The 20,906-nt window shown below is 42.8% G+C and overlaps 1 protein-coding gene across 1 annotated transcript in view; it reads left to right on the plus strand.

The window, feature by feature from the left end:
- SLC1A1 (solute carrier family 1 member 1) overlaps nucleotides 1-20,906 on the plus strand; it is a 70,492-nt gene that overhangs the window by 19,897 nt on the left and 29,689 nt on the right. The window contains exon 2 of the mRNA XM_053300346.1: nucleotides 15,261-15,401. Within this exon, the coding sequence (XP_053156321.1) occupies nucleotides 15,261-15,401 (141 nt within the window). The remainder of the gene's footprint in view (nucleotides 1-15,260; nucleotides 15,402-20,906) is intronic.

Below are 20,906 nucleotides of genomic sequence, written 5' to 3' on the forward strand. Positions count from 1 at the left end.
CTGCTGCTGCAACCCTGTTGCGGCCAGGCCCACCACCTCGCCTGCCTCTCCTTGCTGCAGCCAGGCCTGCCACCACCACACATGCTTCTCCTTGCCACTGCCGGGCCCTCCGCCGCGGCTGGGCCCGCCGCCGCCTCTCCACTGCAGCCAGGCCCGCACCATTGCCTCCCCACTGGTGCCACCGTTTCACCTGCCTTCCTGCCACCGCCTCCCCAACGTGGCCGCCCCTGCCTTGCTTGCCTCTTCTCACCACCATTAGCTTCAAAGAGGCCAACCAGTGCCTGGCCAATCAGGCGGCTCCCTCGCCAGCACGCATAGCCTTGCCACATCCCTACGTGTCTGGGTAAGAGAATTAAGTATAATGATAATAATATTTTTTTGTTTATGAACTTGACTCCGACCCCTTAATTTAGAGGACAATACATGAAACCTGGATTTATTATAATCCTTTTGCCTCATCATCTCCTTCTGCTTCCAGTCATTTACTCTTGTGTCTCATGTTATGGAACTCTGCAGTCACAGCATTCTTAATGGTCACCTGTGGCTTATGCTGGCATTTTCAACTTAGCTCCTCCTGATGAAGATGGAAGCCAAAATGTTCAACTAAATAAAAATTTATCTGTGTCCTTAGTCACTTTTTTTGTAAACTTATTTTAGTGATTGAGGGCATTCCTTCAGAATCTGCTGATACCTTGCTATTTAGTTACTCTCTATCATTACATAGGAAGCTACCTTATACTAAATCAGACCATTGGTACATCTAGCTCCCTTCCTCCTCAACCAAATGTCCAGATACATATCTTCCCTATCTTTGTTTGACCCAGTAGAAGATAATTTTTCCCTTTCTCTATGTTGCCCCTTCCTTACTGTCATGTTTTGAGGTGCCAATATGATTCCTGTTCCCTAATGCAGGCTTACTTTGAGGGTGTCCCTGAAAGGGTGCCCTGAGACCTGAGATTCCCCAAACTTTAAAGTATGTGGATGTCCACGATTGGAGCTCCAGAAATTTCTTCTTCTTCTAAAAGTAGCTACAGGTGTCCAGTGTTCTCTCTAATTTCCCCCCTCTGTATGTGGAATGAGGTTTGTTCTGGGCGGCACTATTAAGGCAGTGTGTGCACACATGCATTCAGAGTGATTCAACTTCAGCAGGATCTAAAATTAACTGAGCGGACATCAAAAAAACATTTGAGCATGCACACACCTTAGAGGAAACAGTGCAGGGGTCCCAATGCTTGATTTGTGGGGCCAAGTTACAAGTTGTATGAACTTCTGCGACTGGAACTCCACAATGTCTTTTTCTTCTTCAAAAAGAAGTTGATCTTGAGTGAGTCCATGGCATGGGGAAAGGAGAGTTTTTATTCCTTTGCCACCATGCCAATTCCCCAACTTGAAAATACACATACACAAACACAATGAAGGTGCTGTTTGCTCCCTCAGGGAAAACTTGTGGGCAGTCACAAGTTTTCCTTATTGGAGCAAATAGCAGTAGACGTTAGGAATTCAAGTCAGGGGAACAGTGTTGAGACAAAGATTTCCCCTCCCTTCCTCTGCACCACAACTCTCAACCTGTCGGAACCACTTTGGGACAGCCTCTGTGTCCACTGAATCCCACTCCAAAGAGGCTGATACATCTTCTAAAGACAAGACCCTATCTGAGGAACCCCCAAGTACTACAACCAGCCCCTCAAGGCGGGGAACCCCTTCTGAAGGCCCCCTTCCAGAACCTTCCCAAGAACTACCCCTCACCAGCCATCCAGAAGACCCCAAACAACACCCCAGAACATTCCACAGTAATTCCTAGTCCCCAGTAATGTGTTTCAACTCCCAGATGCTCTGAGACGTCATCTTCAAGCCCCCAGACTTGGAGGAGTCACAGGGCTAGAGAAACCTTCCAGAACAGCGGAAGAGTACTCTCCTTGCTGTCAGGAATCTACAGTCCAGTGGGCCTCTGCAGGAGGAGGGGTAAAACATGAGGACTACTTGAGAGCAAGGCTTGTTTGCAGCAGATAGGCAGGAAAGGGGTGTGGCCCTCACTAGAGATGTGCATGAACCTGTTTGGAGGCCCTTTTACGGATAAAACAGCCCCTTTTACAGCCTTCTTATACCTACCAGATATCCCTCAATACCCAACATGAGGTGTGTGGTGCATTGGGGGATTCCTCCATAAGCCGGGTGCCCTAGGCAGCCAGCTCTGTGTCTGTTTGAGCTGCCTGCATCCTGAGAAGACACATGACTGGGATCTCACAGAGAAGGGCGCGCTCATGCCTTTTTACCTGGGTAAAAGCCTGAGGGAAACCCCGGGCTACCCAGCCCGGAAGCACCAGGATCGCCCTCAATCGCGGCGCTTCACACAAGCGCCGGGTAGGTAGGGCTGTGCAAGCCTAGATAGGGCTGTTTGTGTGAACAGCCTTATTTAGAAAGATAGAGTGTGTATGGTAAGCCATTGCACATTATAGTACTTCCTTAAACACTGAAATGTTTTCTTTTCTTTTCATCATGTAATATAATTCTTCAAGTACTTTATTCAAACACAATAAATTCAGCATGTCAGATTGAAAAAAAACATAGAAACTATGAAAGAGCCTTGGTTTGCATCTTTCTTAATCCAACACAGATGACAGATGGCTTCATTTGAAAGCTTCACACTTTGGGTTGAATCACAAGCATCCTGAGATACAGGAGATGTATCTGTAGAACAAAAGCAAAGATAACTGAGGCTCAGTTCGTTTCCCTTTATTATGTTTGTGTAAGCACTGTGCCGCTTTTTTAAAAAAATCAAGATTTTGTTCAGTTCCAAAAGAGATTAAAATATTACACAGCTTCCTTTGTCAATTAGTTAGGGGTTTTAACACTCTGGAATCTTAGATCAACACATGCAGAGCTTATGTTGCTGAAGATGCATATACTAAGGAGACAAAAGTATTTTAAAAATTTGGAAAGGATGAATTACATTTCTGCCCTATAAACCATGAACAAATATCCCACTACCTTCCTACTTTTTACTAGTCTCTTCTGCATGATTAGTTTTTGCACAATGAAAGGAAGTTTGTTTTCCATTTTGTAACTCGGTCCATACCTCTTCCTGCAAGGCAATGCTTTAGTTTATGACATATCACATTTTTTATGCAGTCAAAGCACTTATAGTTTATTACTAAGGGAATGCACTATGTCTCTCAAATAGCATGTTAATAGTCTTTGTAACTGCGGTGTGAATGGAGTGAGTGTCAGATATATAGGCTGGATATTATTTTTATTATATTTAGATACCGCTTTTCAAAAACAACAAAAAATTTCAAAGCAGTTTTGATAGAAGAAAAATAAAGTGGTTCCCTGCCCCCAAATGGTTCACAATCTAAAAAGAAATACAAGGTAGATACTAGCAACATCCACCAGTAAGATGCTGTCCTGAGGTTGAAAAAAGACGGTTTCTTTCCTCCTGTTAAATATAAGAGAGTCACTACTTTAAAAGCTGCTTCTTTGCCCAGTTAGCAGGAGTTGCATATTCTCAGATTACAGGGGGACAGAGGGAACCCTCCTACCTTTTGTAGCCCTTAGCTATTGTTTAAGAGCCATTATGTGATTAAAAATGGGGGAAGTCAGGGGTGAGTCTTGTGTATTACATTGACCCCTCCCCCCCAGGCTTTCCCCCTATAAATTCAAGTGTACTGTTCATTCATTAAAACACCAACATGGCTTCCTACAATTTTTGGTTCTTTATTTAGTTTCAACTGTAGTTATCCGTTTGGAACTCAGACACTCCTTGATTGACTGATTGACTGATTGATTGAGTGCCGTCAATTTGATGTCAACTCCTAGTGACCACATAGGTAGATTCTCTCCTGGATTATCTGTCTTCAACTTGGCCTTTTAGGTTAGCCCAGCTTTAGTGCTGGGATGCACAATTATGTTAATGTTGTTCTTAGTTGAAGAACAAGCAGTTATTTGAACTTGTTTGCATGCCTTTTTGTTTGGATAAGTCTTGCAGGATTTTATGAAAATAGAATGGTGAGCATTAGCAGGGTTATCCCATGATATCATCACATGGGCAACTTTTATTATGCATACATCTGCTACATATGAACAGGATACTATACTATCAATGTGTGTTCAGTTTTGTGGAATAGGACATGCTTTGATGATGTGTGAAAGCCCTAAGATTTGCTTTGTCAGCACACAAGTACTTGGGATGGAATGCACTAACAGCTGTGCCAGCACAACCTTAATAAATTTGTGGCAGTGACATTATATAGGCACGCCACAGGCAGATGCACTTGTGTAGAATTGATGTTTAAAATGGGAATGTTACACTCCCAAGATACTTAGGTGGAAATGCTTATTTGAACTCAGTGAGATTTCCCTCCAGTATAGGATTGAAGTGTCAATTTTCTGCCTTGCTTCAAGAAAGAGGCCAGCATAACTTTTAGCTCATCTGTCATGTGGGACAGCCCGTATGAGGCTTCATAAGCCTCCTGTGATTAAGGGAAAGAAAAGTTGGCAAGCACCTGCCAGAGTATCAAAGTCGCTGATGGGCACTTTAGTTTTATGAGTCACATATTGTATGTAGGATTGCCAGTTCTCATGGCTTGACCTGAAGCCTTCAGTGTTTTTGCCTTCTTACCTGGCCTTCAAGGTAGGAAAGAAGTCCAAGGGTGAGGAGTCAAAACCAAGGGGACAGGCTGTTTTCTGCTTAACTTAAGAAGTTTTGCATTTATTCCTTCTTTTCTCCCCACCCCCTTTCCTTTAGGTTCCACAGTGAGGCACCAGGCACAGTTAGGCTTTTTCACCTGACCTACCAGGTATCATCCTCTGCCCCCCAAGGCATAATTAGGCTCCACCTCTGTCCCATAATGCTTCACCCCCTGATCTTCCCACACTCTACCTCCTTTCATTTGCATGACCTGAGCCACAGGAGATCTGACAACCACAGTTATACAGGCCTTCTGTAAACTTAAGGGATCATTACCATATTCTCTGTTTATTAGCACCCTGCCTTGAATCCTCAAAGGTTTCCCCCCATTCTACAAAAGTATAATGCTAGCTTTTACAATGTGACTCATAAAAGACAGCTAATTGAGATTAATCATAGATAACATCTGTGTTTTGCAACCAACAGCTTTCTTTTCAAAATATAGTGTTATCTGTAATAGACCTACTTGACCTATGCAGGAACTTAATGAGTAAATATAGCTGGATGTCTCTGATTCATCCTGCCATTCTTCTCTTTGAGAAATTGTTCCAGGAAACACTTACTCCATAAATATCATTTGATTTTCAAGAGAAGAATAAATTGTTTATGGCATTTCACATAGGGTTGGTTTGGTTAAAATAATCTAACACTTTCACAATGGGCTGCAAAACAAATTTCTTATGCCTTCTCTTTTTAGAGGGATAAGCAACCCAAGCTTGCAAAATTTATTACAAGTATTTCTACCTCAGCCTTCAGGACCAAGTCCCCCCAGGGCAGCTAACAAAGCAAGCTAAAACCATTACATAGATAAAATCACAGTTTAAGCTAAATAATAACTTTTCTGGACCATTGATTTCATGTGATTTCTCAACACTTGTATATCTGAATAAATTATGGCCAGTGCTTTGTGAATACCACAATTGTAGCTATGGTTATCATTCTCATTCATCTTCCCTGGAGCTGGGTGCTTGGGCATATATTTTTCTGAGAGAAGCAGTCTCTCATAAACACCTTTTTATTTCTTAATATTAAGAAGCTCCCTGGCTGAGATGAAGGCTGCTGAAGAGAGCTGAGAGCAAGGGAGGTGGGAGGACTATTAAATTGGAAGGGACTTGTCTTTGTGTGCCTGGAGCCTCCTCCCACCAAACACAACCCACTCTGAAGGAGGGAGTTTGCTGTACTTGCAAAGTATTTGAAGGGGAGAGTTTGCTGTAGAATCACTAGAGAGAAGTGTTTTGTTTCCATTCATGGGGAAACTCTAGGATTATGTATATATGACAAGTTTTTATTGTTTTTATAACAGGTTAGCTGTTATGATTTGCCCAAAGTATTCTGGAAATTGTAGTTTGGTGAGTGTGATCTATTTCTCTCTAGAACTATAATTCCCTAGGGAGGGGGGATTTAGAATTATTTGTGTCTTTAGTGTGTAGGCATCCAGGTATCCATATCCAGTGTACTGTAGTTCAAGCATAACCTGGAATATAAGAACAAGTTTAGCTAGCTAGTACATGTTTTACATTTATAAAGTAATTCTACTAGGAATGAAGGTTAATTGCTTAAGACCTCTCTTGACTGGAATGCCCTATACTTATCAATTATTTACGTGTATCATTTTAATCAGGAACTGAATTAAAAGCCTTGAATTCAGAGCCTGACTTTATCTGAATGTTTTCATTTGGAACAGAGGCAGAATTTGATGAAAATTCACATAATGAAACAAATTTTCAAAAAGCCGCAGCAATATAATGGAAAACCACTTGATTTAATCCAATTCATTTTCACACAGTTTAGATCAGGCAGGAAACACACTCTTCATCTACAGCTTCCAAAAAATTAAAATAGTTCAACAAAATATATTGCTTAGAACAAAGCGATGACGATGAGATGAACTGAGATGAGAACTATTTAAATGAAGAATATGGACTCTTTTTGTCCTTGGCCATTTTCCCAAGTGTGTGTGTATACACAAACGTTCCTAATATTTGACAAAATTCTTGCAAAGTTTTGGTTTAATGTGAATTAAAGGTGACAGCATCAATCAACTCCACAGAATCACTATTCTGGAGCCAAATCTATTTCCACTAACCATTAGTTCCATTAAATTTAATTAATAGAAAGAATAAATTGGATATGCCAAGCAGGAAAACAGTATCCTTTATTTCAGGCAGCTGGAAAAGTAGCTTAATCAGCTTTAATGCCCATCCTGAGTGATGGGGTAAATTCTAGAGATGTACAAAATGATTCGATTTGAATTGATTCAGGTTCGAAACGGACAGTTTTGAGTGATTTGAACTCAAAATGAAACACCCTTAAAAGGGAATATTTAAAGTTTGAATTGAAATGACCCTGTTTTGAGCTCAGATCGGTTCAAGTATTTTGAGTGCAATTTTGAGTCCCATTTTTCCCTTGCTGCACTGGTTTCTGATTGGCTTGAGATCTCCTTGCTTCGTGGTTGGCTTGTTGTTGTTCAAATCAAGCATGGACAATTGTACCCCTATTGGCTGCGGGGAGTGAGGGAGGCCAAAGGAAGGAGCTTCAAATAGTATTTAAAGGGCCTGGGAGGCAGAGAGCCCTTACAGTGTGCCAGTGTTTCTTAGAGGAAGGAAACAGGAGAGAGGAAGGACAGAGACTGCAGCAGCACAGCAGCAGAGGAGAGCAGAGTGGTGGCCTGGGGCCTGCCTGGTCCAATGGAGAGAGAGAAACAGAGACTGGGCTTAAATGTCTTTCTCTCTTCCCCTCCCCCTTTTAACTTGCAGTGCCAGCAACTGCTTTCCTTTTCCCTCCTATATTTTTAATTGTACCAGTAGCCCCAGTGGCTTTAACTAGGTGCTGCTTTTTGAATTTATTTTTGATTTCTTCTTCTTGCTTGTAGCCAGTACCACCACCACAAATGGTCCTCGACTGATAGCAGCATGGTGTGGGTCCCCTTTGATCTCTGTCCTGGTGACCCAAACATGCTGCCTGCATCCACTGCAGGACACAGATTAGCAGGAGGAAAGACCCTAAGCGTCTTACAACATGGGGATGTTAAAGCACCTACAATGGCATCGCCAGGAGTCCTGCTTCTGCTCCTTAGCAGGAGAACTTGTCTGTGTGGTGGGTGCAGTCAGTGGGAAAGCTCAGAGCATCATCTCATCGCCCGGGCCATTGGGGAGATGATTGCTTTGGACGACCAGCCAATTACAGATGCTGGAGAGCACTGGCTTATCCCGGCTGCTCTGACTGCTTGCCCCCGACTATAACATCCCCTCACACACCACATTAAGCAGGAAGGTGGTGCCCTTCTTAGACCATGCAAGCAGTGAGGCTGTGTTGGGGCTGCTTCACACAGCAGCCCCTGACACAAGCATGCACTTCACTACAGATCTGTGAACCAATCCCAGTGGGAGGCATGCTGCTGTCTCGTCCCTCATGGTGCACTGGTGGGGGTAGGAGACTGAGGAGACAACTGCTGGTGGTGGCGTAGCCAGCCTCTCATGCAGCAAAGCACAGGTGGGCTGTGCTATATGTGGAGGTGCTGGACACTAACCACATGGCAGATGAGCTGTTGGTGGCCATGGATTGCCAGGAGGAGGGATGACAGTCTGGGCAGCCAAACCTTCACTGAGGGTCACCGACAATTCTGTGAACATAGCTAGGACATCTGAGCAGGGTCAGTTTGTCTCCATAGATTGTGTGGCGCACACTCTGAACTTGGTCATGCAGGATGCTCTTGGCCCTTCTGGGGCTGTAGCCAGGTGATGCATCTCCGCTGGAGGTGCTGGGCACTGGTCTGCTGCCGCCACAGCAGCTGCTCTTGTGGAGAAGTGCCATGAGATAGCAGCTTACTTCTACTGGAGCGGAAAGGGTAGGTGGATGCTTAAGGAAAGGCAGCTTGAGCCCTTAGGGATACTATGACCTGTTGGAAATTCACCTTTCTCTTGCTCCAGTGCCTACAGAAGCAAGAGCCAGCCAGCCATGCCCTGGCAAGGAGGCATGGCTTAGAAGTGTGCAGCCTATCCACCCCAGACTGGGCACTCCTTTCTGAGGTTACCTTGGCACTTGAGCCTTCCTTTGTTGCCACAAACAGCTTGTGTGCTCAGACAACAAGGCTGAGCCAGGCCTTTTCTGCCACTCTTCTCAAGAAGATGATGGGTGATCTCCAGACCATGCTGACCACGGAGGAAGTATTTGCCCTGGCAGGTCGGCTGAGGACTGGAGTGGTGGATCGGCTCAGGACACCCTTTGGTGTCAACCAAGCATGTTTTGACCCGAAGGATGAAGGACAACGCCATCACCCCAATAAGCTGCCCATCACCCCAATAAGTTGCCCGAGCTGAGGAAAGGAAGCTGAGGTACAACCAGGAGGAAGGTGCTGGAGTTCCTACTGCTAGTGTGCAGTCCACCTCTAGCAGCAGCAGCATCACCATCACTTCCTGGCCTGGCAGCGTGGTGTCCCTTGCAGTGCCAAGTGATCAAGTAGTTCTTCCTCAGCATTCCATTCTGTGGTTCACAGAGGACTTCCTTGTCACCTTGCCAGAGGTACAGTAGGAGCACACCGAGTCATGCAGCAGTGTTGAGCAGTGTGTTCTGTGAGAGCAGAATGGTGGTAGGCCGGGAGATAGAGCCGATCCCAGTATGAGCAATGCATTGCCAGGTCTGGCTGGACTTTGTGGCAGCTGCCGGACAGTTCCTCTGTGCCCACCAAGCAGCATCCAGAGTGAGAGAGTGTTTTCCATGGCCAAGGATGTGGTGAAACCCCATTGCGGACACTTGGATGCTGATTTGGCAGAGCAGCTGGTCTTCCTGAAGGCCAACCTCCCCCTGCTGGGCTATCCAGAGTTAGCCATGGAGGATGAGAGACTCATGGTCACTCCCACCCACTGAAACACCACTGGCAGCTCACCCCACCCTGACCATCCCCCAAACCAGATGTGTCACAGTCTGCCCATTAGTGCTGCTGACACACACAGACACACATGCACACCACCGCCATGGCCAATGATGAGATAATAGACTGGTGCCCTGACCCATGTGTCAGGCTGTTGGCAGTTCTTCTCATGGTAAGAGTCTAGAAGCTTTGTTTCTTGTCAGACCATAGGCCCACGATTTTTTGGTTTTATTTTCTCAGCACCGAGTATAATTGCTGTGTTGCTGCTATAAATAACTATCTGGTTTTGCTGGATCTCATATTGACAAAGGCAGAATTTGGATGCCTTCCTTCCTTGCGTTGTGGTTTGTTTTGTTTGTGGCGAGAATCTCGCTTCTTTCTCTCTCTCGTTCTCTCTCTCTCTCTTTCTCTCTCTCTCTCTGATATATTTTCTTGGTGATTGCTGTGAGATGAGCTCCATGTCTGGACTAATTTGTGCTTCACCCACTGCTTTGATCTGCTCTGCCATCTGCATTTTGCAGTGCAAGGTGTACTCAACTCAGTCCAAATGTGACTGAAGACATTGCTGTAGTTGAACATATTGAACATACTTGCTGTTGAGGGTGTTGCTGTGGCAGCTGCTGCAATGCTGGAAAGTAAGAATGGAGTCATAATTGTGTGTGAGAGAGCAGAGCAACTTGTGCCAATGATGTTACTGCAGCACAGGCACTGGCTGGCAGTGTTATTCTGGGTCAGTGATTCTTTATTGGCCATTTTTGGACTGTGCTAGAAAAAAATGTGTGTTCTGTGTTGGGAGGGATAGATTCCCTTTTACAGTGGGCTTCTGCAGTGTTTTTCAAGGCAGGGATGCAAAATGTATTGCAAATAGCAATTCAATGCAAAACTTGTGTGCACTCTGTGAGTGCTGTTTGTTCCGGCCATAGAGAACAATTGGGAACTAGAAACACCCCATTGTTCCCCATGGGTAGGTCCTAGGGACACCAAAGTGGATTGGGTAGTACTGCATGGTGGGTGCTACCTACCACCCAACCCACAAAATACCCCATGCGGGTTTTGTGGAAAGTTTTTTAAAAAATTAAAAATCACCTGCTTGCTCATTTCGTTTGTGGGTTGGGTGGTAGGTAGCACCCATCATGCCCTACCACCCAAACCCCTTTGGTGTCCCTAGAACCTTCCCATGGTGAACAATTGGGCATTTCGAGTTCCCCATTGGTTGCCTATGGCCAAATCACTCAAACAATTTCAGTTGATTAGCTGAAACAGCCAGCTTGGCCACTGTTTCAATTAATCATTTCAAGGATTTTGTGATTCATTTTGAGCTTGAAACAAATTGCAAAATCCATTTCATGCACACACCTAGTAAATTCCAACCTGTGGTGCATAAATATAGCGTAAACTTGCAAATCACTGCACTCCTAGTTATGCCCTTTCAGAACATTGTTACTTGCACTTGATACGCAGTATATTAAAAAAAATATGGCTACTCACTTGTTGTTATAGTTCTGTTATGAATAAAAAATATACAAGATATGACACTCCAAACTGCACTGACTTCCTCCAGTGGGAAAATTCCCATCCCAGCCCCATGTTAAGCCTATTGGGAGGCAGAGCATTCCAAATGCATGGACTTCTTTATTGGGGTAACTTCTGTCCCAGCTGCATGTTAAGTCATTTGGTATAGGAAAGTTAGTGCTGTTTCTCATTGGAAATGTAATTTTCATTTCCCCTTGCAAACTCAATTGACCTTAAAGGACATAGTTTATGATGAATAGTCTGAAGTATTGCATAGTTCTTTGCCCTCTAGTTTGGGCCAATGATCTCACAGAAGCAGGGATTCTAGTCACTAAAACAAAGGCAGAAGGATCACAACAGGCAGCACCCACAACACCTCAGCTTCATTAAGCCTGGTACCAATGGATCAACTCTCAACAGTATATATCTGGGTTTTCCCCACTTCTCCTAGTAGGATACAGCTCATCAAAGGTGCTGCTTGGTTCCAGGTGGAGAGAGCATGAAGATATGGAGGTGGAATGCATGACAAGAACAGTCTGCTGAGCCTTGCTTATCTGCCAGTGAGATACTGAGATCATCGATAACATGAAAGGCAATGAGGCACAAATAGCAGAAGATTATTTACAGCACCATAACCAGCCCATCACTGACCCAGTGCAGACATCATACATGAACATGCAGAGGCAGCATGTGAGACAGCTGGGGATACAATAAAGGAAACCTTCATTCTTGTGGTCACAGAAGATATTTTGTGCATCATTCTCAGGGAAACCAAACAATAGGTTGAATGCACATTCATGCATTAGAGCGAAAATCATACCATGAAGATATTAATGTAGAAACCCTTTGACCTAACAGAAATGAAAGTGTTTTTTGGCCTGTTAATCCTGGCTGGTATGTTTCATGCTGGTCATGAAGCACTGCAGGAACTTTGGGCCGCACTTTTGGGGTATCTTTTCTTCCATGCAACAATACAGCTGAGGTAGTTTAAGGCCATCAATATTTACTGAATGTTTAATGACAAAGTTACATGACCAGAGAGAATTGTGAATTAACAAGGCACACATTAGAGATATCTGGACCTTGTTTGTGCAGCAGCTGCAATAGTGCTACATTCCCAGGTCTGATTTAACAGTTGATGGTCAATTACTTGGTTCCAAGGCGCTGTCCCTTCCAACAACACATGCCAAGCAAATCAAAGAGGTGCAATTTAAAAATATGGTAGTACTGTGATGCCAAAATATCCTCCCACTGACAGGAGATATTTACCTTAGGAAGAAAGCTGGAGGACTACAACAAAGACAAGTAGTCCATGTTGTGCAGGAAATTGTGCAGCCCTGGAACAACACTTGGAGGACTGTTGGGAGTGAGGTGGAGAGTAACATTTTTACCAGTGTAGAGCTGACAGAGACTCACCTGATCAAGGATCTGACCTGTGTAGACACTATGAGAAACTAATAGATGTACCCCCAGAGATTCAACCACATTCACAAAGGGAGCCACTGTTATCTGTGTTTGACTTGGATGGACAGAAGAGGTTGATATCATATGTACACAAAAAGTACAAGACTGTACTTCTGTTGTCAGTTGTGCACTATAATTGAAGTGCATGGTAGAAGGATGACAAAAGGAAGCCATGTAATATTTCGCATGACAAAAGTGAGGTTGACAATCTAAACCAGGGATTCTCAACCTTGGCTCCCCAGATGTTATTGGACTTCAACTCCCATAGTCCCCAGCTAAAAGCCACTGGGGCTAGGGATTATGGGAGTTGAAGTCCAATAACATCTGAGGACCCAGTGTTGAGAATCCCTGATCTAGACCACAGCTGCCAATGAAATGCCAGTAGCTGGCCATTGGCACTGTTTTTCAGCATGGTGGATGTTTTCAGCATGGTGGCTGTCCAGCCATCCAGACTTGGAATAATGGTGCTTGTTTCTTTTCAGCCTTGGGGAACAAATCATAGATGCCCACTTAAGACACAGACTGTAAGGTGTTCAGTAAATGAAGCAGCAGATTAAAAACAGTATGGATTGTGCTGGGCTATCATCTGCAAACCCGAATGCGACACAGCACTCTGAACTGGACATTGTTTCCTTTGTCCAAAGACAGCTGGCAGGAAGCAAAATGGAAAATGTGTCAATTGTAAGAGTCTGGTTTGTAGAATGCACTTGACCACCTGTCAGACCTGTGATGATTGTCTTTGGGTCAGTCACACTTTGTTCCTTTCAGCTGAAATGCTGAGAACTGATATGTTAAGGTTTGGATCCACATTACTGTTGTGTTTTAAATGTTTGTTTTAGGAACATAGGAACATAGGAAGTTGCCTTATACCAAGTCGGGCCATTGGTACATCCAGCTCAGTATTGTCTGCCCAGACTGGCAGTGGCTTCTCCTTAACTAGCAACTCACATTCTCAGTGAGTTTTGCAGTCACACAGGGCACCACAGGGAGAGTTACTGCTGCACTCTTCTGAAACAAAATATACAATCATTATAGCTTCCATGATGGGGGGGGGGGCATTTAATGTAACCAGTGGGACTACTCTGGAGTAAGAAATCTTATTTGTGAGTAGGATTTCATGACTTGGAATGAAGGTTAAATCTTTCTTTTTGTTAAGCCCCTAAGTGGTCCTTGCTCCTCGGTTTCTTGACATATTTTGACAATCTTGGTTATTAGTGCTGTGATTTTCAGAGCTTTCACAAGGCTGCACTGCACTGGACCATGCAAGACCCATCCATAAGCCAGTTGCTGGATTTGAATCATTTCCTGTCCCCACTACTTGCAGCTGGTTTTATGCTGTTACAGATCTCCATATGAAAACATGTATATGTTTCTGCACACAGACTGCTGATGGGATATAATATATGCGCAATACAGCTGAGTAGATTTTGTTGCATATTCCAATTACTTCTATCTTAATCTAAGGCTGATGTATGAAACAGCAGGTCTTCTTCGCAGTCCTTAGTATTTTACTTCTGAACATACAGTTTAATTGCTGTCTCAATACAGTATGTTCCTCAGGAACTCTGTGAGTGTTGTGTGTGATACCATGTCTATAAAATGAATATGCTTCCACTTCTTGTAACAGGGTTCTTCTTCTTTCTGCTCTATATGCAGTGAGGTGATGGCAGCACTGGTGGGGCAGTGAGAGAGACTTTTAAAAAGTGATTACCGGTGATACCACCAGCACCTGCAAGCAGCCACAAGCAGTGGTGCACAGCCCAGCATCCCGCACAGTGGCTGCCACAGCTCCCAGCATTCACCTGGACTCTGCACATGCATGGGGGGCATTTGCATGGTCAGCAACATGCTGACCATTTAAATGGCCTCTGCACATGTGTAGTGGCCAGGTGAGTGCTGGAGCCACAGCATCCGCCACACGGGTTGCCAGGCAGGGTGCCACTGCTCACAGCCACTTGCAGGTGCCGATGGTACCAGTGGTAATTTTTAAATATCACTTTTTAAAGGTATCTCCTGTCACTCCACCAGCACCTCTCAAACTAGCTACTACTGTCTGTCTGTAATCCCTTGTGTGGGATTGTAGAGATGCCAGTAGTGGAAAACTTGTACAAGGCTCGGATCTGTTGAAAATACTGTCTGCACTGCTTAGGGAAGCACTGTGAGCATGTTCCAAGCAGAGACAAGTGAGTCAGTTAAAGCAGCAGCAGGAGCCCTGCTCAGCCTGTAAAAAAAAAAGTGGGAGGACTTTTTACATGAGTAGAATATCCAGAGTGCATCCAAAAGTCCCATCCTCTTCTGGCATGTCACTCAGCCTCCCGCCCAGCTCTTCGCAGTTATGGGATTCATCTGAAGAAGCAAATACTGTAATCGTAATTGCGGATGTTTCTATGTTTTAGAGGCTGGAGCATTTGCTTCTTCAACGAATGCCATAACTGTAAAAAGCACAGTCTGGAGGTTAAGTGATATGACAGGACTTCTGGACACACTCTGTTGTACTTATGTACAACATCTTTTTTTAAAAAGCAGTATTTACAGGGCTAGGAAGGAGGCTTTATAGCCATATCTAAAGTTTACTGGTCTATGCTCTTCTGACACGTGTGAAACTACTATTGTGGAAAGAATAAATGTTTTAAGCACTGTCATAAGTTAGCTAAAACTGCATTCAAAACATTTTTTCCATATCCTTTCATGACACTAAATCTACTTTTGTATTTCTCTACTATTTAGGCATTGGACTAGGAGTTGCTGTTCGGGAATATGGGAAGCTTTCCAATTTGGACAAGTTTTACTTTTCATTTCCAGGAGAAGTTCTGATGAGAATGCTCAAGCTTATCATATTACCATTAATTATATCAAGCATGATAACCGGTAAGACAAAAATTGAGGTCATCTTTCTCTTTAACTTTAAAAAATATATTAAACATTTTATTCCCAGTCTATACTAATTCTGTTTAAGTACGTTTATTGTTGATTTAGCAGCTTTTTGGGGATTATTATTTGTTCATAAAATATTAGAAGAATAAAATTTCCTGAATAGCAGTTGATTTCACAAGTAGCCTTAAATCAAATCAAATTTATATTATTTATCCAAGTAACCTAAAGGACATGTTTTTCCTTTATATATATTTAAAATATATACTTATTTTATATATTTTTTAAATTATACTTACAACTAAATAATGTTATCCTTGCCATCATTTCTGTTCATTTTTTAAACTAGCCTAAATATTCATATTTGTTAGGAAACTTGCTGGCATCCGTGTCATTAATATGCCACCCATACAGATCAATAGGAGTAAGATGGGCTTTGATTAGAAAACAATAAATAGAGTTATGTGCTAGAATTAGATGATAAATTAGGAACCAATCCTGCAACATTTTTCTCCCTTAATGCAAAAGGCAAAGTTAATTAAATAATGAGTCTGCAAATGTTATATGAATGAGGCTTTAACAACTGCAATTGGTCTTTCTGTCCCTCAGTGTGCAGTTCAGTATGAGTTCATGAACTCCCCTCAAATAGGGTGCAGCTATCACAATTTGAAAATAAGTCCTAGATATTAAAACTGGATTCTGGCTTCTTCCTAGGAAGCTGCAGAACATATGAACAATATAATAAAGATGCTCAGTGATAAAGATGCTCAGTCTTGTTGCTAGCTAGACTGTTATTCATTTAATTATCTTTACCTAAGATATTAAGGTGGTGGTGGTGTTTTCCTCTTTTCATAACAAAATTCATTTATTGGCTAGCAAGGACAAATCTACATGTAAAGCCTACTGGTGATAAATGCAGTTCCAAATCTGTCATAGGGCTGTGCCAGAATTTTGTTCAATGAAAATATTTGGAGTGAAAGGAGGATTTCTGGATTGTAAAAGGTTTTATGCCCCCTCTTGCTTATTTATTTATTTCTTGTTTACACAGTCAGACAGGTGTTATTGACTGGTTTGTTTTATCCACACATTGAGTCCTTCCCAAGGACCTGGGATGCCAGAATTTTATTGTCAATGGTTATAGATATCGTCGCAGAATATAGGCTGTTCCCAGTAAAGCTGCTTTTTGAAATTGGCTGATGGTGATTTCTGTGGACCCTATGGTGTTGAGGTGCTCTTCTTTTGGAACTGCACCCAGGGCGCCAATTGCCACTGGGATTATTTTGGTCTTCTTCTGCCACAGCCTTTCAATTTCAATTTGTAGATCTTTGTATTTGGTGATTTTTTCTATTTCTTTTTCTTCTATTCTGCTATCCCCTGGTATTGCTATGTCGATTATTATGACTTGTTTTTCTTTCTTCTCGACTACAGTGATATCTGGTGTATTGTGTGGCAGATGTTTGTCTGTTTGTAGTCGGAAGTCCCATAATATTTTTACATCTTCATTTTCTTCAACTTTTTCAATTTTATGGTCCCACCAATTCTTGGCTACAGGTAGCTTGTATTTTTTGCAGATGTTCCAGTGTATCATCCCTGCTACCTTGTCATGCCTTTGTTTGTAGTCAGTCTGTGCGATCTTCTTACAACAGCTGATCAGGTGGTCCACTGTTTCATCTCCTTCTTTACAAAGGCGGCACTTGCTGTTTGTTGTGGATTTTTCTACTTTTGCTCTTACTGCATTTGTTCATAGTGCCTGTTCTTGTGCAGCCAGTATTAAACCCTCTGTTTCTTTCTTCAAGTTGCCATTCTTAAGCCATTGCCAGGTCTTGGTGATGTCTGATTTTCCGCTTATATTGTGTAAATATTGACCATGCAGGGGCTTATTTCTCCATTTTTCTGCTCGGTTCTTGACTTGTTCTTTCTTGTAGGCCTGTTTTGTTTCAATTGTGTTGAATAGTTTCGCATTCTTGACCATTTGAAGTGCATCTTCTTCACTGTCCCTTATATATTCTTCAAGGCCTCTTTTCTCCTCCTCTACTGTTTGATTGACTTGCAGCATTCCTCTTCCACCTGAGCTGCGAGGGAGGTAGAGCCTATCTACATCACTGCGGGGGTGCAGAGCATGATTGATGGTCATGATTTTCCTGGTCTTACGATCTAGCATCTATAGCTCTGCCTGGGTCCAGTCTATTATTCCTGCAGTGTATCTAATAACAGGTATAGCCCAGGTGTTTATGGCTTGTATGATGTTCCCGCCATTGAGTTTGGACTTGAGGATTTTTTCTAACTCTCCTGATGTATTCACTTCCAATTTTTCTTTTAACTTCAGTGTGTGCGATGTTATCAGCCTGGAGAATGCCCAGGTATTTGTAAGGTTCTTTCTCTTCCAGGTTCTTGATGTTGCTTCCATTGGGCAGTTGGAAGAGAAAGAACATTACAAATACTTGGGCATTCTCCAGGCTGAGAACATCGCACACACTGAAGTTAAAAGAAAAATTGGAAGTGAATACATCAGGAGAGTTAGAAAAAATCCTCAAGTCCAAACTCAATGGCGGGAACATCATACAAGCCATAAACACCTGGGCTATACCTGTTATTAGATACACTGCAGGAATAATAGACTGGACCCAGGCAGAGCTAGAGACGCTAGATCATATTATTATTATTATTATTATTATTATTATTATTTACATTTTATATCCTGCTCTTCCTCCAAGGAGCCCAGAGCAGTATATTACATACTTAAGTTTCTCCTCACAACAACCCTGTGAAGTAGGTTAGGCTGAGAGAGAAGTGACTGGCCCAGAGTCACCCAGCCAGTATTATGGCTGAATGGGGATTTGAACTTGGGTCTTCCCGGTCCTAGTTCAGCACTCTAACCACTACACCACACTGGCTCTCTGTTTTATGCACTGTTTATAAGCTGCTTCTTTTCCTAATCTTCAGCTATTATTTTAAAAATAAGGGCCCCTTCCTGATGCAGTCCTAACCAATCAGGGATTGTATAGGTAGTGTGATGTCATATTACACAGCCAATCAGATTTGGCAGTCGCTAAGCAAATAGAGTAAGGGCAAGAAGCATTTTTGCCCCATTTCAGAGACACAATATCTGTCATTTCTCAGGTGTGCCCACCCATTTCCAGCTTAGCCTCAATATAACATTCCTCAAGCACCCACTGAAAACTCGAATATGAAAATTAAGACTGACATCCAGACTCTCACTGTGCTGGTGCAAGTGGTAAGTAGTGCATATGTGAAACGTGCAACAGTGCCAATGTAAACACTACCACTGCACTGTTGGATGAGGGGCGAGGGGCAATTTTCAACAATCTCCCTTTCCCTCTGAAGATCACTATGCCTTTTGAAAATATTTCCCTGAGGGTCATATAATCCTCAGGGACATATTTTTGAGAGATACTGTAGGCTTCAGAGGGAAGGGGAGATAGTTGAAATTGCCCTTCACGTGGCTGTACAATGGTCTTGTGCGTGTCAGCACTTTTACACCAGTACAGTCCTAATCTGGATATCAGCTTCTGAAATCTGTGTTCAAACTGCAGGATGTTTCAGTCAAAAGCATATTTTCATATATAAAGTAAAGCTAAAGTGTGCTGTCGAGTAGGTGTCGACTCCTGATGACCACAGAGCCCTGTGGTGGTTGTTGGTAGAATACAGGAGGGGTTTACCATTGCCTCTTCCCGCACAGTATGAGACGATGCCATTCATCATCTTCCTATATCAAGGAGGCCTGTTATAGGTGTTTCCCATAGTCTGAGAAACATACCAGCGGGGATTTGAACCAGCAACCTCTGGCTTGCTTGTCAAGTCATTTCCCCGCTGCACCATTAGATGACTATTTTCATATATACAAATTATATCAATATTTTTAAATATCACGCTCTGATATTAATAACTAAAACATTAAATTTAAACATTGGAAATAATTAAAACTAACATTTTTAAATTATTAAATGTTTAAAATTCAGATAAAACCAAATGGGTAGAATAACTTGCAAAATAGGGACATTACTTTAAAAAAAGAAGAAGCTGTTAACCTTTGGAGAATCGGTTAGTGTGAAGAAAGTCGGTTGTACATATATACTGGAAGTTACCAGATAGGTTCATCAGTGACTGGAAAAGTAGCCCAAATTTAGAAGGCATCAGACTACTTTTGATGTTGGATCACCAGGTAATAATAATGTAGCAGATAGTGTCATAGATTGGATACACATCCTTCTATTTTTCAGAACATCCAATAACATCTTCTACATAAGATACCTCCCTTGTGTTTTAAGAATTTGTTCTAAGGCATTGAATTTTTAAAGTAGTTGTTTTTGGCATCCTGAGCCTAACCATATTTACATGGAAATAAGTCTTACTCAAATCAGTGAGGTTTAACACGTGACCATCTCTGGGATCAAAGTTCAGATCAAGAACGGATACTTTTATGTGGCTAAGATCAACTCGACAAAGGATTTAGCAAGTTATGTTTGCACTTCTGCAACAGGCAGGGACTCAGGCTTAAAGAAGGGGAAAGGGCATCTGCGATCCCCTAAGAGGGTCTCCTAAATAGGCTTGGTGGACTTTTTATACTTAAATCTGTCCTGCAGTTGGGCTGGGTTCTGTAAGCCCCTTGCCCCAGGAGGTTGCTAAGGAGAGTAATGACTAACCTATATCGGCTTCTGACATCAGCCTGCTTGCCGTCCAGCAGGCTGTCTGGATTCTACCTAGTTGGACTATGCTCACATCTATAATCTGTGATTGCAGGCGTGCTTATATTAAATTAATTACATTAATGTAATTAATGTATTTTATGGTACTCTTGTGGATCTGTTTGCTTATGATATATAGTAAGACAATATTTTCTCTGTACAATGATTGATTTAATTTGAGTTAACTGCAATTCAGTTCTTACCTGTTCTTGTCCTAGCTGAATGTGTTGGCTTGTCTTCCTTTCTAGTCACCCTTCTCACAGCAGGCACAACTGAATTGTGTGAGAGCGATCAATTGAATAGTGAATTAGGGATGTGCATGAATCAAATTCTGTGATTCGATTCAAAGTCAAATTGAATCATAGAACCATCAAACTGATCTGTCAAGAACAGCTGTCTTGACTAGCTGTCTTGATGAATCACCCTCAAATCACCTGAATTGATTCGGGTGAGTCAAGTGGCATTTTGAGACCCGTTTTGCTGGGGGAGGGGGGCACTTTTTTCTACGGAGAGCTGGTCTACCAATTGGGGTCAGTGGGTAGACCAGCCCTCCGCTCCAGACTTAGTGGGTCTGCCTGCCTTGAGGACTGATCTACCTGCCAACCCAATTGGTTGACCTGCTCTCCCCGGAAAAAAAGAGCTGGTCTTCCAATCAGGATTGGCGAGTAGACCAGCCCTCCACTCTGGACTGGTCTGCCCAGTTCGAAGCATTCAGACATGCTGTCCAGAGCAGAAGGCTGGTCTACCTCCCGATCCAATAAGTAGACCAGCTATCACCGGGGGAAAGCACCATTTT

This window comes from Hemicordylus capensis, chromosome 2 (genome assembly GCF_027244095.1).
Source record: "Hemicordylus capensis ecotype Gifberg chromosome 2, rHemCap1.1.pri, whole genome shotgun sequence".
Lineage (NCBI taxonomy): Eukaryota > Metazoa > Chordata > Lepidosauria > Squamata > Cordylidae > Hemicordylus > Hemicordylus capensis.